The following is a 19289-nucleotide window of genomic DNA, read 5'->3' as shown; positions in this document are numbered from 1 at the left end:
CGGGCGTCGCGCCTCAGGGGCCTGTTGGAGTCCTCGGGCAGATTATGTCGGTATTCCGGTCGTAGGGGATCTGCGGGGTTCCATGCCCCATACCAGCTGTAGAAGGGGTCCGGATATTGTAGCCCAGGAGTATACTTCGGTGGTAGCACAGGAGCCCTGGCCAGGCTAGCTTCAAGCTGATTGGTGCTTGCTGCGGGATTGCGGTTAGCTAGTTGTGAAGATCCAGATGAAAATGTTCAGTTTGCGGTAGGAATCCGAGGATAAAAATAACAGGTCCGTTATGCTCTGGTTAGAGTCACGTTGTTCGAACTGACGAGAGTTTTCCGAGCTGAAGGTTAGCTGACTGATAGCTGGTAGTTAGCTGGCTAGCTTCAGTTGAGGGATTCCAGATTCGAAGTAAATATAAATACTTTAGTAAAAAAAAGCAGATACACATTGGGTGAGGCGGGTTACAGGAGACTATTTAGATGTTGAGGTTTAGCAAAATATTTTAAAGGATATGCGAAGAAAAAGATGTCAAACGATATATACAGGGACACGACAGGACAAAGACGTCTGACTGCTACGCCATCTTGGATGACCAATGACCAAACCATGGTGCTAATAGTGTTGTATTACATTGTTATGTACTTAAATGAGTATTGAATAAAGAGCTGATAGATTTATTTGAAACACATAATAAATATTTATTTTCAGACAAAAAAATAATTTGTTTTACAGTAGTTTGAAAACGCCTTTACAATAACAGCAGGCTGAATTGCTATTCAAGTATCCACATAACATAAGTATATTTCGGTATTGCTAATGCTAAAGTAATGAATAATTTACCATAAAATATACTCACATAAAAAAAATTCTCAGACCGACATACCACACTTCGTCATTATAGCCAGGTATCGTTTTCAGAGCAGAAAGAGTTATATCTCTGTTTGTGTGTGGCAATATGTTTATGTGTGTGTCACTATATTTGTGTGTGACATGACTTCAAGCTGATTTTAACACACAAGTATAGCATGTATAAACCATTCAAATTTCTACATGAAACTAAAGTCATTGTCCTGTATTGAGGCATAAATAGTACGTCATAAGGGCTTCATTACAAGTGGCCTGCAGGACATATTTTCAATGCCTCAAGACCCTCAATTAAAGTACAATTCCCCTTTAAATAATCATTGACCTGACGCTTAGAGAATTCTGAAGAGAATAATTACTATTTAAAGGGGAGATTCACCTTTATAACATCATATTTATTACATGGCGCAAACAAGTTAGGAATGACTCATTAATTCAAATGAATATGCAGTACAAAAAAGGACTGGGGAAATAGGAGCTCATTATACAATAGGATGTCGCCACAGGGTTAGCGGTTCTATCATATTCCTTATGACAGTAGATACATAAAGATATACAGGAGTACATTTCTGATTGTCTACTTATTAATAGCCTTCACAAGTGTGCATAATGTACAGACAACAAAAACGTTCCTTGTCCTGGACATCCAATCAAATGAGGGAAAAACGAGCTCGGAGACTTTCAATCAAGCGAGAGGTCTAGGTAATGTCTGTTCAAAAATGACAAGGCTATATTCCTAGATTTTGGGTGGGTGGTCTGGTCTGTGCTAGCATGGAAGTATCAGGTGACGAAACATTGTGGATTCCCAACGTCTAACATGCCAGGACTTTTTCCCGGCCACATAACAATTCGATTTTCTTGTTCCTGTTCCAACACTCAGAGAATACTGACAGAACAACCCTTATTATCCTCTTGAATAATAACCACAATTCCAATTCTTCATTTTTTCCCCGACGACCGAGGATTTTTTTTTAGTGTCGGTCTTTCTTCTGTCCCCTGAACACAATACAATGTCTATTCCACGTTGGTTCAACGTCGAACAATGTTGTCGCAACCAGTGTGCGCTCATTGGGTAGGCCTATACATTCAATAAGTCTCACATGGTGTGGGGCTAAGTAGGTTGTCCATACACAAAATGCATTCAATAAGTCTCCAATCCTAGCATCTAGCGTTAATACAACCAGTCAAAAATGGTTCTGCAACACAGCTCATGAAAACGTACATTTTAAATACACAGACATTCTGTGTGGGGTATAAACTCTGAACCTTGAGGCAAAGAGTCCATTCCAGTGACTTTACATGTTAAACAAATGCTAAGTTGTATAGAATCCCTTCTGAACCAACTGTGTATAACTTGAAAAACATTTGAAAATGTCACGACTGATTTGTGTTGACAACAGGAACAACAAACTATTGGTCAATGATCTGTTTGCAGTTCAAGGGTCAGGGTTCATATGAAGCTTCAGTAACATTCACATCCAACAGTTGCCCTCAGAACATGGAAGTACACAATGACAGTGGTGCTCTACACAGTGATGTTGATAACTGTGGCATAATTCCAGTGACTGTGACAAAGGTTTCAAATAAAGTTATTAATTGAACAAACAGACATTTAGAAAGCATCCCATATGTCAATATGGCTTCATAGAATTTTGGCAACTAAAACAAAATTGTAATAAATAGGTAATATAACATTTCATTCGTATGGTCACAAATACTAAATAAACAATTTAAACGTATACAAGGTCAGCAGATCACAATGTGTTCACATATACATCCACAGTGACATCATTGGACTGGCATGTAATGCAGAATATACCTCATCAAGAAAAACTGCTCCAACACACACGCAGTCCTCAGTGCATCTTCGTTTCAGAGGAAATGCATTGAGAGGTCTCATCCAATGATTCTTCTTCTGTTCTTGGACCAGGGAACTGGTGTGGCAGTGCAGGTGAATCGCAAAGGTCAAAGATGAACGTGTCCTGTGAGTAGCAAACAACTAGAAACAAATAAAAGGGAACGTCATACTGTTTGGTTAGCGACGACATCAAACTGCACTGATAATGCCTACAGTATGAAGAAGAGGGGGAAGGCAGTTACGCTGAGGAGGCAGTGGAGTATTGGCTCCTGGTGAAACCTGTGAGGCTGTCGTACAACCAGTGTTCATCCCACCGGTGCCCCAAAAATATGGGACTCCAACACTGGGCGAGGAAACCAACCTACTGGAATCCTTGGGGTTGTCGACACGTACGCCTGGAATCTGTAGTGAGCTTGACCGTTGAAGGAAATGGGGAGGAACACATGTCCAGAGTTTGTGTAGGGAGGAGGGTTTTTAAATGACTGGTCTGTGTTGACATGGTGCATTGTCCATGTCACACACTTTAGGATTCCTCACCCACACTGTCACAGTAGGGCAGTAGAGTTGATTCTGACCTTCTGAGAGAAAACATCTATAGTTGGAGCAGGACACACAGAAACAAATCATAACAGTGGGGTAATTCCTTTACAGCATTTTTAGATCAAAGAGGAGCAAGATTTGAATATATACGTACACACAGTAATATACACATATAATATATATATGTATACATAATGTTTCTCTGTTGGACAAATATTCTACCCTCAGCACATCTGTGTGGGGGGGGGGGTGAAAAACACAGCTAGCCAGACATTATAAGGTTTGCCTTCCAAAGAAGCTTGCTCGTAATTGGTTCGTGTTGGAAGACAGAGAGAGCCTATTGGGCCTCCCCGTGTCACGTGTCTACACAAGCATGTGAATCTCGTTATACTCGTCCCGACCATCCTCATCAAAGTTGGGGGATGACTCGTCTTCCCCGTCGAGCTGTAGAGGGAGAGGGTGAGGGAGAGAGTGAGGGTGAGGGAGGTTGGGATGTCATCAACATCTGAAATAAGTAGATTAGTGTCTTGATGCGTTGGGCCAATATAGTGAAACACACCACACACACATCACCCACACACACACACACCATTATCCTCTGTGTTTTGACAAAGTCCATTCTAAAGTTGTTGTCATTTAGATCATGAGGTTTGGAGCCTTGATTTCAAGGACAGAAATATTTTAACTGAAAAAAAACTGATTATGTTTGAATAGTCAAATGAAATACAACAGTAATATAGTGTGTAGTTGTGTATCTTTCAAAAACAAACACAAATTCACTGAGATTACATGGTATCCATGCTACAACTTTTTTTATAGTTTTTTTTTTTTTTTTTAATTAAGGGGGTAGATCTGCTTTAATATTGCAGATAAACTGTAGCTTCCATCAATGTAATTGTCTGCATCACTTCCAATCCACCCATATTTTTTTCGCTGTATATATATACAGTGCCTTGCGAAAGTATTCGGCCCCCTTGAACTTTGCGACCTTTTGCCACATTTCAGGCTTCAAACATAAAGATATAAAACTGTATTTTTTTGTGAAGAATCAACAACAAGTGGGACACAATCATGAAGTGGAAGGACATTTATTGGATATTTCAAACTTTTTTAACAAATCAAAAACTGAAAAATTGGGCGTGCAAAATTATTCAGCCCCTTTACTTTCAGTGCAGCAAACTCTCTCCAGATGTTCAGGGAGGATCTCTGAATGATCCAATGTTGACCTAAATGACTAATGATGATAAATACAATCCACCTGTGTGTAATCAAGTCTCCGTATAAATGCACCTGCACTGTGATAGTCTCAGAGGTCCGTTAAAAGCGCAGAGAGCATCATGAAGAACAAGGAACACACCAGGCAGGTCCGAGATACTGTTGTGAAGAAGTTTAAAGCCGGATTTGTATACAAAAAGATTTCCCAAGCTTTAAACATCCCAAGGAGCACTGTGCAAGCGATAATATTGAAATGGAAGGAGTATCAGACCACTGCAAATCTACCAAGACCTGGCCGTCCCTCTAAACTTTCAGCTCATACAAGGAGAAGACTGATCAGAGATGCAGCCAAGAGGCCCATGATCACTCTGGATGAACTGCAGAGATCTACAACTGAGGTGGGAGACTCTGTCCATAGCACAACAATCAGTCGTATATTGCACAAATCTGGCCTTTATGGAAGAGTGGCAAGAAGAAAGCCATTTCTTAAAGATATCCATAAAGTGTCGTTTAAAGTTTGCCACAAGCCACCTGGGAGACACACCAAACATGTGGAAGAAGGTGCTCTGGTCAGATGAAACCAAAATTGAACTTTTTTGGCAACAATGCAAAATGTTATGTTTGGCGTAAAAGCAACACAGCTGAACACACCATCCCCACTGTCAAACATGGTGGAGGCAGCATCATGGTTTGGGCCTGCTTTTCTTCAGCAGGGACAGGGAAGATGGTTAAAATTGATGGGAAGATGGATGGAGCCAAATACAGGACCATTCTGGAAGAAAACCTGATGGAGTCTGCAAAAGACCTGAGACTGGGACGGAGATTTGTCTTCCAACAAGACAATGATCCAAAACATAAAGCAAAATCTACAATGGAATGGTTCAAAAATAAACATATCCAGGTGTTAGAATGGCCAAGTCAAAGTCCAGACCTGAATCCAATCGAGAATCTGTGGAAAGAACTGAAAACTGCTGTTCACAAATGCTCTCCATCCAACCTCACTGAGCTCGAGCTGTTTTGCAAGGAGGAATGGGAAAAAATTTCAGTCTCTCGATGTGCAAAACTGATAGAGACATACCCCAAGTGACTTACAGCTGTAATCGCAGCAAAAGATGGCGCTACAAAGTATTAACTTAAGGGGGCTGAATAATTTTGCACGCCCAATTTTTCAGTTTTTGATTTGTTAAAAAAGTTTGAAATATCCAATAAATGTCGTTCCACTTCATGATTGTGTCCCACTTGTTGTTGATTCTCCACAAAACAATACAGTTCTATATCTTTATGTTTGAAGCCTGAAATGTGGCATAAGGTCGCAAAGTTCAAGGGGGCCGAATACTTTCGCAAGGCACTGTATATATATATATATATAAATAACTTTCCCTCTTTATTATTTTACCCTAAACCTACCACCCCTCCCTAATTGGAGCTAACTAATGGACAACAATATTTAGGCTTCTACTTCCATTTTATACATGCTACACAATATACACAATATACACAATATACACAATATACACAATATACATTTTATGGAAGGTATTTTTTTCACTAGTTATCTTTTGTTTGTTTTTAGTCCCATCCTTCAGTTACCCTCAACCCCTCCCATCTATCTATGAAGACCTTCCAGTCCCAGCCTTCAGCTACACTCAACCCCTCCCATCTATCTATGAAGACCTTCCAGTCCCAGCCTTCAGTTACCCTCAACCCCTCCCATCTATCTATGAAGACCTTCCAGTCCCAGCCTTCAGCTACACTCAACCCCTCCCGTCTATCTATGAAGACCTTCCAGTCCCAGCCTTCAGTTACCCTCAACCCCTCCCATCTATCTATGAAGACCTTACAGTCCCAGCCTTCAGCTACACTCAACCCCTCCCATCTATCTATGAAGACCTTCCAGTCCCAGCCTTCAGCTACACTCAACCCCTCCCATCTATCTATGAAGACCTTCCAGTCCCAGCCTTCAGCTACCCTCAACCCCTCCCATCTATCTCTGAAGAACATCCAGTTTTGATTTCAAGCCGCCATCATTTTTCCTATGTGCTGTGAAGTTTCTCAAAAGTTCTGACCCTTTAAATTCTCATAGTTTCTACAGACTGTAAATTAAAAATAAACATTTTTTCCTCAGAGTATTATTATATATTATTGACTGTTATTGATCAAATCATCCAGCAGCGTTATTTACAGAGTTAGCTCCAACTAAATGTTGCAATTTTTCTGCCATTCCAGAACCTGCGACCAAAAACAAGCTACATATGGGCAGTACCAAAAACAAGCTACATATGGGCAGTACCAAAAACAAGCTACATATGGGCAGTACCAAAAACAAGCTACATATGGGCAGTACCAAAAACAAGCTACATATGGGCAGTACCAAAAACAAGCTACATATGGGCAGTACCAAAAACAAGCTACATATGGGCAGTACCAAAAACAAGCTACATATGGGCAGTACCAAAAACAAGCTACATATGGGCAGTACCAAAAACAAGCTACATATGGGCAGTACCAAAAACAAGCTACATATGGGCAGTACCAAAAACAAGCTACATATGGGCAGTACCAAAAACAAGCTACATATGGGCAGTACCAAAAACAAGCTACATATGGGCAGTACCAAAAACAAGCTACATATGGGCAGTACCAAAAACAAGCTACATATGGGCAGTACCAAAAACAAGCTACATATGGGCAGTACATATGGGCAGTACCAAAAACAAGCTACATATGGGCAGTACCAAAAACAAGCTACATATGGGCAGTACCAAAAACAAGGTATCTAATGACTGTCTCTTCGCAGCAATATCTGCAGAGCTGGGATGGTTGTTTCCTCCATATATACTGAATAAAAATATAAACCCAACATGTAAAGTGTTGTTCCCATGTTTCATGAGCTGAAATAAAAGATCACAGAAATCGTCCATACGCACAAAAAGCTTATTTCTCTCAAATTTGCGCTTGTGCTTGTGCTAGGGACAATAAAGTCCCTCCAGTTGAGGGAGCATGATTTTATTCAGATTGTAATCTGAATAAAGGGGAAAAAGGACATTCTTGAACACGGGGTGAGCCATTCTTACTAATCTGCTAGCAGTGGTTCTCAATCCTGGTCATGAGGGCAGAAACGGGTGCACATTTTTGTTTTTGCCCTAGCACTACACACCTGATTCAAATCATCAAAGCCTTTTGATGAGCAGCTTCAACAGCTTCTATCTCAAGGCCATCAGACTGTTAAACAGCCACCAATAACACTGAGTGGCTGCTGCCAACACACTGACACTGACTCAACTCCAGCCACTTTAATAATGGGAATTGATGGGAAATGATGTAAATATATCACTAGCCACTTTAAACAATGCTACCTTATATAATGTTACTTACCCTACATTATTCATCTCATATGCATACGTATATACTGTACTCTATATCATCGACTGTATCCTTATGTAATACATGTATCACTAGCCACTTTAAACTATGCCACTTTGTTTACATACTCATCTCATTTGTACATACTGTACTCGATACCATCTACTGTATCTTGCCTATGCTGCTCTGTACCATCACTCATTCATATATCCTTATGTACATATTCTTTATCCCCTTACACTGTGTACAAGACAGTAGTTTTGGAATTGTTAGTTAGATTACTTGTTATTACTGCATTGTCGGAACTAGAAGCACAAGCATTTCGCTACACTCGCATTAACATCTGCTAACCATGTGTATGTGACAAATAAAATTTGATTTGATTTGATTTGAATCAGCTGTGTAGTGCTAGGGCAAAAACAAAAATGTGCACCCGTTTGTGTCCCCAGGACCAGGATTGAGAACCAGTGTGCTAGAGAACCAGTTTGGATTTAAGTATAGCTTTTGAATGACTGAAGCCTTTATTGAGAGGTCCAATGTTTTAATATTTCATCATTTCTGCCCTCCAAATTCATATTCATTATATAAATAGGGCTGTTTAATTTTGTCTGGCTTGCTGTTCCAAATAAAGTGGAATATTTTTTGCTTATCTAATTTAAAAAGCAAGTCGTTAGGTGTAGGCAGGGCCATGCTACTACTTCTAATGTGCGAACCAATGATGCCCAGACCAGATGATTGGGCCAGAATTCAGATAATTCCAGGAATGTCCACCTACCGCCTGGAGCTCACGCTCCTCAAAGATCCTGGAGAGGATGAGGCGGCGGAGCGGCACGGTCATGATGAGGATGAAGGGGAAGGCGAGCGAGACCACGGTGGACTTGACCACCCACAGCAACATGATGCAGGCCAGCTGGATGATGGTGAACATGTTCATACGCCACGTCTTCACCTGCAACACACACACACACACACACACACACACACACACACACACACACACACACACACACACACACACACACACACACACACACACACACACACACACACACACACACACACACACACACACACACACACACACACACACACACACACACACACACACACACAATTATGGGGCTATACATGCTTATGACAAGCCTAATGTATTATACCTGCATGCTTTAAGTACAGTGTTACGAATTGTATTGAATTCATACCTCATTGCTAATTACCAGTGTTTGGAAATAATTTATTTAGGGACAATGTTCTGGGCAGGACAATTGACATGCTAGACCTACAGACAGATGGGCAAAAAATGGTTGGTACCCTGCATATAGAATTTGTTATATAGAATTAGATGGATTGAGCTCCATCTACTGGGTGGATCTTCTCTAGTCTTTTACTTACATTGATCAGAAAAGTGACATTATATCAATGCCTTGGGGCAACTTCATCATATTGTTATTGATTTTTATATATATTTTAAATTTTATTTCAAATTAAGCCAACACACACAATCTCAATAAAATCACAAACAGACCAGGAAGAGAAACCAGACATCTATAACAGAAACGGATCATCATGTTCTGGTAGAGGGAACACCTTGGTCACGTACAGTATATGTGTTAGACTCTCCATCATATTCTGGTAAAGGGCTCACCTTGGTCACATATATGTGGTCGGGGTGGTGCTTGGCGGGCGTGAACATGAGAGTGATGCGCTCGTAGAGCTGGATGCCGGTGATTGACGTGACGCCCATGTAGAGGAAGATCCCGAACAACACGGCCAGCGGAATGTGACGAAGCACATCTGTCATCACGAGGGACATGCCTAGGGAAAGTCAAAGGTGAAAGGTAAAATGTGTGACATCTAGGTTGCCTAGGGATCTGTAGGGTAGTTAACCCAAGACTAAATGTTAATCTAGAAGTAAATGTTAAACCAGAACTAAATGTTAACCATAATTAATGTTAAGCCACAACTACATGTTAACCCAGAACTAAATATTAAGATAGAACTAAAGGTTAAGTAAGGACTAAATGTTAACCCAGAACAAATTTTTTAATCCAGAACAAAAAAAATCGACAAGCTTTGTGTTCAGGTGGAACACCAAACAGGAACGTAAATACAAGGTTGGTTAGTTTTAATCACAGAGGAAGCCTCGTTATACACAGATAAATAACACCTCTACAACCAGAGGAAGCCTCGTTATACACAGATTAATAACACCTCTACAACCAGAGGAAGCCTTGTTATACACAGACAAATAACACCTCTACAACCAGAGGAAGCCTTGTTATACACAGATAAATAACACCTCTACAACCAGAGGAAGCCTCGTTATACACAGATAAATAACACATCTACAACCAGAGGAAGCCTCGTTATATACAGATAAATAACACCTCTACAACCAGACTGAAGTCACTGTCAACTCATTATCTGTTTATTTTACAATTTCTTGGTTTGCTTTCCAAGTTACTTTCCTGAGTCCCAATGGCAAAGTACACCTCACAAGGTACCATAGTCAAAGACACCTCAGAATGGACCACTACCTACTATGAGGAACACCTTCCTTCACATCACAACAACCACCCCAGGACCTAGATATCCAATCCAACCCTTTCCAGAACAACAGCATCCTCCTCACCCACGAGCACGGCGACTACAAGGCCCGTCAACCGCTGCTCCTTCACCTCCTGGATCACAGGCTTCTCGCCAGGCGCTGTGGCCTTGCTCATGACAGTAAGGGCGTTGACGTGCGTGACAGAGCGCACCGTGGCAGCGGTGAGCCAGGGCAGGCCTAACAGAGGGCACATGGCGCCCAGCGTGACGATGAGCAGCAGGTCCAGGTGGAAGCCAGAGCCCTTGACCAGGCGACGCTCCTTCTTGCTGACGATGAGTCTGGGGTGGGGGGAGAGGGGGGGTAAGGAAAGTGTAAATATAAATAAACACACACACACACACACACACACACACACACACACACACACACACACACACACACACACACACACACACACACACACACACACACACACACACACACACACACACACACACACACACACACACACACACAAACGTGAGCATGTTCACATAGTCACAAGAAAATGCACAGCACATATCCTTTATGTGGTCCAGGACACCACAAGTAGAAAGAAGCCCTATATTCATGTTCTTATTTGTTGGTTATCGTTACACAGAGTATCTGGTTCTGTGCCTGTGATATGAAGATCGTAATTGTGTAACGTCTTTCCTCTTCACTTTACTACAATCTGATTGGTTAATTCAAGAGATGGATCAGATGCCTGTTGGTTAACACTAGAAGTCAAGGATATGTTTTGTACAATTCTACAAGTCCTCTGTAAAAAAGTCGGCCTATAGCCTATTTTAGTTTCCGTAACAATAAAAGCATGACAGTGTAATCCATTTGATCAACTTTATTTGTATATTTGATTAGTAATAGAGTTATAGAAATGAATAAAGTCCAGTTACAGATTCTTTTGAAAAAGTTGAAAAGAAAAAGATAATAATAACTTAACCAGCCAGTTCACAGGTGACATGATTTGCCGTATTCCTAAACAAAAGCACCAGTGCATGAACAAGTGTAAAGGATGAATTGCATAAATAAATATTCTGAAGAGGTTGCGTGCATGGTCTCTCTGAAAGGGTTGCGTGGCAGGGTCTCTCTGAAGCGGTTGCGTGGCAGGGTCTCTCTGAAAGGGTTGCGTGGCAGGGTCTCTCTGAAAGGGTTGCGTGGCAGGGTCTCTCTGAAGCGGTTGCGTGGCAGGGTCTCTCTGAAAGGGTTGCGTGGCAGGGTCTCTCTGAAGCGGTTGCGTGGCAGGGTCTCTCTGAAGCGGTTGCGTGGCAGGGTCTCTCTGAAAGGGTTGTGTGGCAGGGTCTCTCTGAAAGGGTTGCGTGGCAGGGTCTCTCTGAAGCGGTTGCGTGGCAGGGTCTCTCTGAAAGGGTTGCGTGGCATGGTCTCTCTGAAAGGGTTGCGTGGCATGGTCTCTCTGAAGCGGTTGCGTGACTGTTTTGGTATTTTTGGACCATGATAGTTCGTTGGTGATGTAGACACCAAGGAACTTGAAACTATCGACCCCCTACAGCCCCCATGTTAATGGGAGCCTGGTCGGCGCACCTTTTCCTGTAGTCCAAGATCAGCTCCTTAGTCTTGCTCACATTGAGGGAGAGGTTGTTGTCCTGGCACCACACTGCCAGTTCTCTGACCTCCCAATAGGCCGTCTCATCGTTGTCGGTGACCAGGCCTACCACTGTTGTGTCGTTAGCAAACTTAATGATGGTGTTGGAGTCGTATTTGGTTACGCAGTTGTGGGTGAACAGGGAGTACAGGGGGGGACTAAGTACACACCCCTGAAGGGCCCCAGTGTTAAGGGTCAGCATGGCAGATGTGTTTTTTGCCTACCCTTACCACCTGGGGGCGGTCCTTCACGAAGTCCAGGATCCAGTTGCAGAGGGTGGTGTTTAGTCCCAGAATCCTTAGCTTAGTGATGAGCTTCGTGGGCACTACAGTGTTGAACGCTGAGCTGTAGTCAATGAACAGCACACTCACATAGGTGTTCCTTTTATCCAGTTGAGAAAGGGCAGTGTGGAGTGCGATTGAGATTGCGTCATCTGTGGATCTGTTGTGGCGGTATGCAAATTGGAGTGGTTCTAGGGTGTCCGGGACGATGCTGTTGATGTAAGCCATGACCATCCTTTCAAAGCACTTCATGGCGTGAGTGCAACGGGAAATAATAATTTAGGCAGGTTACCTTCGCTTCCTTGGGCACAGGGACTATGGTGGTCTGCTTGAAACATGTAGGTATTACAGACTCGGTCAGGAGAGGTTGAAAATCTCAGTGAAGACACTTGACAGTTGGTCCGCGCATGCTTTGAAAACACGTCCTGGTAATCTGTTTGGCCCAGCTGCTTTGTGAATATTGACCTGTTTAAAGATTTGTTCACATCGGCTACCGAGAGTGTTATCACACAGTCATGTAGAACAGCTGGTGCTCTCGTGCATGCTTCAGTGTTGCTTGCCTCGAAGCGAGCATAAAAGGCATTTAGCTCGTCTGGTAGGCTTGCGTTACTGGGCAGCTCGCGTCTGGTTTTCCCTTTGTAGTCCGTAATACTTTTCAAGCCCTGCCACATCCAACAATCGTCAGAGCCGGTGTAGTAGGATTCAATCTTAATCCTGTCTTGACGATTTACTTGTTCGATGGTTTGTCTGAGGACATAGTGGGATTTCTTATAAGCGTCCGGATTAGTCTCCCGCTCCTTGAAAGCAGCAGCTCTAGCCTTTAGCACAACACCATCGTCCTACAGCACATTGTCTTGGAGCCTGGCGGAGTACAGCTAAAGTCAGAAGTTTACATACACTTTAGGTTGGAGTCATTAAAGCTAATTTTTCAACCACTCCACAAACTTCTTGTTAACAAACTATAGTTTTGGCAAGTTGGTTAGGACATCTACTTTGTGCATGACACAGGTAATTTTTCCAACGATTGTTTACAGACCGATTATTTTACTTATAATTCACTGTATTACAATTCCAGTTGGTCAGAAGTTTACATACACTAAGATGACTGTGCCTTTAAACAGCTTGGAAAATTCCAGAAAATGATGTCATGGCTTTAGAAGCTTCTGATAGGCTAATTGACATCATTTGAGTCAATTGGAGGTGTACCTGTGGATGTATTTCAAGGCCTACCTTCAAACGCAGTGCCTCTTTGCTTGACATCATGTGAAAATCAAAAGAAATCAGCCAAGACCTCAGAAGTCTGGTTCATCCTTGGGAGCAATTTCCAAACACCTGAAGGTACCACGTTCATCTGTACAAACAATAGTACGGAAGTGTAAACACCATGGGACCATGCAGCCGTCATACTGCTCATGAAGGAGATGCGTTCTGTCTCCTAGAGATGAACGTTCTTTGGTGCGAAAAGTGCAAATCAATCCCAGAACAACAGCAAAGGACCTTGTGAAGTTGCTGGAGGAAACAGGTACAAAAAGATCTATATCCACAGTAAAACAAGTCCTATATCGACATAACCTGAAAGGCCGCTCAGCAAGTAAGAAGCCACTGCTCTAAAACCGCCATATAAAAGCCAGACTTTGGTTTGTAACTGCATATGGGGACAAAGATAGTACTTTTTGGAGAAATGTCCTCTGGTCTGATGAAACAAAAACTGTTTGGCCATAATGACCATTGTTATGTTTGGAGGAAAAAGGGGGATGCTTGCAAGTCGAAGAACACCATCCCAACTGCAAAGCACGTGGGTGGCAGCAGCTTTGCTGCAGGAGGGACTGGCGCACTTCACAACATCGATGGCAACATGAGGGAGGAAAACTATGTGGATATATTGAAGCGACATCTCAAGACATCAGTTAAAGCTTGGTCGCTAATGGGTCTTCCAAATGGACAATAACCCCAAGCATACTTCCAAAGTTGTGGCAAAATGGCTAAAGGACAACAAAGTCAATGTATTGGAGTGGCAATCACAAAGCCCTGACCTCAATCCCATAGAACATTTGTGTGCAGAACTGAAAAAAGTGTGTGCAAGCAAGGAGGTCTTACAATCCTGATTCAGTTACACCAGCTCTGTCAGGAGGAATGGGCCAAAATTCACCCAACTTCTTGTGGGAAGCTTGTGGAAGGCTACCCGGAACATTTGACCCAAGTTAAACAATTTAAAGGCAATGCTACCAAATACTAATTGAATGTATGTAAACTTCTGACCCACTGGGAATGGGATGAAAGAAATACAAGCTGAAATAAATCATCCTCTCTACTATTATTCTGACATTTCACATTCTTAAAATAAAGTGGTGATCCTAACTGACCTAAAACAGGGAATTATTACTGGGATTAAATGTCAGGAATTGTGAAAAACTAAGTTTAAATGTATTTGGCTAAGGTGTATGTAAACTTCCAACTTCAACTGTATGCATGAGCAAACCTGTATCCTGATCACAAGCTGATCTAGTCTAACACATCTGACAAGCACCACTATATGGACTGACACTCTCTTCACTGAACAAAAGTGAACTGTGTTACCATAGCAACCTGCAACACTTACGAGGTGATCTGTGTCTCCATGAAGATGAGGATGAAGACGAGGAGGGCGGGCACCACCGATGCCCCCATCATCCACGCGGGGAAGGGCTTGAGGTCGCCGAACGGACTGATGAACCAGCCCCGCTTGTCAGGAGACGTGACCGAGAAACCAGACGGTACATTCAGCTTCTGTAAAACCCCAAGCGACAGAAACAGGACCAGTTGTTATGACGAGGAAGTACAGGAGAGTTGGTTGTCAGAGACGTTATTTAAATATTCAATGTGTTAGTGGTGTGTGAGTTAGGGCGTGTAGTTATCAGGGATGGAGTGTAGCCTTTAGATATCTGTACGGATAGATGTAGGAGTTAGTTGTTAGTTGTCATGGTTACCTGCGTATATGTGTCGGGGACGGAGTAACTCAACAGTACAGAGAACAGGATGGAGATGGGGATCCCGAAGTCTCCGATGATTCTTCTGGCCTTGGGGGGGGGGGATCACATGATAAAATTTAATTCTTCAGATCATAGGGTCAATTGCAGAGATCATATAGGCCTAAAATAGGAAATTCATACTGCATCCATGACACTTCAAGTTCTTTGTTATCAAATTGTTATTGTAATTTGTAAGACAGATACACATAGACAAAAACTTGACATGAGCCCATGGACAACACACGAGGGGTTTCAGAGAAAATGGCTGCGATAGGTTACCTTCCCGCCCAGGAATCGACTGTTGCGCAATTTCCTAAGGAAGTAGGCCACAAAGAAGGTACCAAGCATGAGGATGAAAGACATCAGGGCTGTGTTGGGTTGGTTTAGGATGGGGCCATGGGGGTCTGTGGGGTTGGTGAACTCCATGCCGGGAAGGCCAAAGGCAGGCGGGTAGCTTCTCATCAGAGGATGCTCCTGGAACACCTGTAAAAAGGACAAAATATCCATGTCACAGTCAACTGGACGGATCCCATGCAACCAGCTGGGACTTACCATAAAATTATTTATTTAAATGTCCGTCATTATTATATGTCAAATACCACATCTGGTCAATTTGATCTATTCTATTCTTTTCCAAAGAACAACGAAGTTACAGCCCTTTAGACTGTCGTCATGTAAAACATTGTCTACTGGTTGTACCTTGATGAGCTTGGAGAAGGTCTCGTAGATGAAGATGAGTGAGATGAGGAAGGCAAATATTTCCTGGGTGAAGGGTGAGATGTATTTAACCAAGAAGCTTCCCTCGGCCGCCACTATCAACAGCACTATGAAGACGAGCCAGAAGCCGACCCACACCCGGCCCGTCAGGTACTCAAAGCCCTGGGCCTGGCAGAACTAAGGGTGGAAAAGGGAGGGAGGGAGGGTTAAATAGATGTTTAACCTTTTACTGCAGAGGGCTAAATCAGGGTTACACAGAGTGTTTGTTGGTAGTCTTAAACAAATCTACTTTGAAACAAAAGTATACACCTCACACACATGGTTTTTGCCTTAGAATAAAGAAGACACATGTACCACGTCAGATATAGGGTTGAAATGTATTACATTTAAAATTTGCATCCCAAAATTACACTTTACATACATCACAGAAGACTGAAATATAACAAAACCGTTTGACATAGAAACACTTTTCAGCGGGTTTAATTTTTTTTTTAATATTACTTCTCAAAAAATGTATAACATTCCACCCATGAGGCCACTAGGTCATTTGACTGCAGGAGAGGGCTATTAGGCTCAGAATAGGAGAAAATAGGCTTTCAAATGGAACATGAACTTTCCTAACGTTGTCATGACTATTTTTTTAATGCATAAAATGACTGATTTTTGGATGGATTAAAATCTACCATCGCCATGCTGTAAATATGTTTTTGTTCAGGCACCTTGTAGAAGGCCTCCTCAAACACCAGCAGGGGTCCTGAGAAGCCGATGATGAGGAGGGGCTGTCCGGCCATCAGAGAGAAAAGTACCCCCAGGGTCGCTGTGGAGATGATGAGCTCCGACACTCCCATCATGCCCTCTGTTTTCTCTCCTGTTTAAATGGAAAGGCAGAAGGATATTGACTGACAGTTTTAAACTTCCTCTCATTCAGTAGCAGCTACTTCTAGTTAATGAGAACACTACAGTATCAATGAATGAATCAGTGTCTAAAACCTACAGTGACATGTACAATAGAGATACAAGGAAATGGAGACGCCCAGCTAGCTAGGTCGTCACAACATTTTTTTCCAATTTGAGGATCTATCAAGCTAGCTGGTTATTTAGCTAGCTAGCTCTTTTTGGAGTACACATTCTCTTAGGACAGATAGCAAACATGTCAGTCAATCACATTCTTGAGGTAGAAGAAAAAAAAATATTGTGGGCATGAGCCCCCATGCTCTCTTACCCAGCAGCCCTCCAAAGGTGATTGTGGGTGAGAGGGCGGCGAAGTAGATGAAAATGACAGCGGCGATGCACTGTGAGTCCAAGGCGTCCTTTATGTCGCTGGCGTAGCGCGGGTAGCGCCGCCTGATGTCATGGATGAGGCCTCCGAAGGGGATGCCCGACCTCTTCATGGGGTCCACCTCCTGGTCCTCCTCCTCTTCCTGTTCATCCTGGCTCACCTCTGGTTTGGACAGACGGACAGACAGACAGACAGACTTGCACATTCATTCATTCTACTTGCACATTCATCTTCTGCACATCTATTTATTTGCTAAATTGTAATTATTTCACCACTATGGCCTTTACTGCCTTACCTCCCTAATCTTACTACATTTGCACACACTGTATATAGATTATTCTATTGTGTTATTGACTGTACATTTGTTTATCCAATGTGGAACTCTGTTGTTTGTGTCGCACTGCTCTGCTTTATCTTGGCCAGGTCGCAGTTGTAAATGAGAACTTGTTCTCAACTGGCCTACCTGGTTAAATAAAGGTGTTCTCAACTGGCCTACCTGGTTAAATAAAGGTTTTCTCAACTGGCCTACCTGGTTAAATAAAGGTGAAATAAAAAAAATAAAAATAAAAAAAGACAGACAGAAACATACATATATATGCCTGGGATTCTCAATCTAGTCCTGGGACCCTAAACGGGTACATATGTGCTTCACACATCAGCTGAATAAACAAATGGTCTTAGAACATATACCCTTATTGTTATATAAGGACTGTATGAATACAAAAAATGATTCAATCAATCAAAGACATTATAATCACCTTTGGTCTCCTGGTCTGTCCAGGGGGTGGTGTGGGTCTTGATGTTCTCTCTCTCCTTCCTCTTGCGCAGCATCTGTTTCTGGAAGGAGGCCACTGTCTTCAGCAGGTCCTTTCCTTCCACGTCTGACGGGGGGATGACGATGCTGCAGTCCAAGAACTCATTAATGCCGTTCAGCAGGTCCTGCCGGTCGTCCGCAAAGTAGGCCACCTCGTGGAAGTTCTGGGGAGGTTTTTAAAGAGATGGGCAATGGTCTGTAAGATCTTGAAGAGCTGATTCCCTGACCCAGATTTAGCTTAGTTCTTGATTTAGAAGCACTTTCAATGGAGGTTGATTACTGATGATTTTTCTGTCCAGGACTAGTTTTAATCTGACTCTGGGAAACCAGCCCTGAATGGAAGTACTATTGGTACCATTTACAGCTCAGAGGAATTAGGGAAAAAGTTGTGTGACATTTTTTGTTGTTGTTCAGGTTGGCTACCTTGTCTGACATGAGGGTGGAGAAGGAGCGTCCAATCTCATGGTAGTCCATGTTGGACTGAGCGGGTCCAAGCAGTGCAAAGAGGAAACGAACCGGCACCGGCACCTCCAGGACCGACTCCAGCAGGACCGCCTCACTCAGCCTGATGAAGGCCATGGCTGGCTGCTCCAGGAACTCCACGCAACCTGAGGAATGACACACAGTGGAGGATCTCTGGGACCAATGCTTGTACTGATGGGTGATGGCTAACAAAGCATGGACTGAATATATACAAACGGGTGATTCCAGGGCAGCTATTTTGTTTGAGAAATCACATTTGCTATCACTGTCAGGGGAGAGGTGAGTTGTGCCAGCTAGAAATTATATGAATTGGTATACAGGGTTCACCCCAGGTTTTTTGAACAAGGTGGTACTGCTGAGTACGGCGAGGGGCGGAGCATGGGGTGGGGGGGCGGAGCATGGGGTGGGGGGCGGTGTCTAGAGCGATTCAGATAATTATTTATTTTTTAACACCTGTAACTGCCATTTCCTGCAATCTAGAGCAAAACATTTTGTTACTATATTAAGGTATGGTGCATGGCCTTAAATGATAACAATTAAAGTTTAAAAAAAAATAATATATAAAAATATATATATATATATATATATATATATATATATATATATATATATATATATATATATATATATATATATATATATATATATATATATATATATATATATTTGACATAGTGGCACAGCCAGTCCAC

General features: G+C 42.5%; 1 protein-coding gene across 5 annotated transcripts in view; it reads right to left on the bottom strand.

Annotated features, from left to right (window-relative positions):
* Nucleotides 1-661: 661 nt before the first annotated feature.
* LOC139405498 (anion exchange protein 3-like) overlaps nt 662-19289 on the bottom strand; it is a 108381-nt gene continuing 89753 nt past the window's right edge. For 4 of the 5 annotated variants that reach the window (XM_071147868.1, XM_071147867.1, XM_071147870.1 and 1 more), the window contains 12 exons: nt 18538-18722; nt 18059-18278; nt 17244-17462; nt 16741-16889; nt 16004-16198; nt 15584-15787; nt 15263-15352; nt 14896-15062; nt 10461-10714; nt 9474-9643; nt 8604-8777; nt 662-3694 (listed from right to left, as the gene is read on the bottom strand). In XM_071147868.1, the coding sequence (XP_071003969.1) occupies nt 3614-3694; nt 8604-8777; nt 9474-9643; nt 10461-10714; nt 14896-15062; nt 15263-15352; nt 15584-15787; nt 16004-16198; nt 16741-16889; nt 17244-17462; nt 18059-18278; nt 18538-18722 (2108 nt within the window). In that variant the 3' untranslated portion in view covers nt 662-3613. Of the gene's footprint in view, nt 3695-8603; nt 8778-9473; nt 9644-10460; nt 10715-13533; nt 13648-14895; nt 15063-15262; nt 15353-15583; nt 15788-16003; nt 16199-16740; nt 16890-17243; nt 17463-18058; nt 18279-18537; nt 18723-19289 lie in introns of those variants that run through there. The other variant, XM_071147871.1, reaches the window with a different exon arrangement.

Source organism: Oncorhynchus clarkii, chromosome 3, assembly GCF_045791955.1.
Source record: "Oncorhynchus clarkii lewisi isolate Uvic-CL-2024 chromosome 3, UVic_Ocla_1.0, whole genome shotgun sequence".
Classification (NCBI taxonomy): domain Eukaryota; kingdom Metazoa; phylum Chordata; class Actinopteri; order Salmoniformes; family Salmonidae; genus Oncorhynchus; species Oncorhynchus clarkii.
Note: the sequence above shows the minus strand (reverse complement) of the source record. Positions and strands in the feature narration are given on the sequence as shown.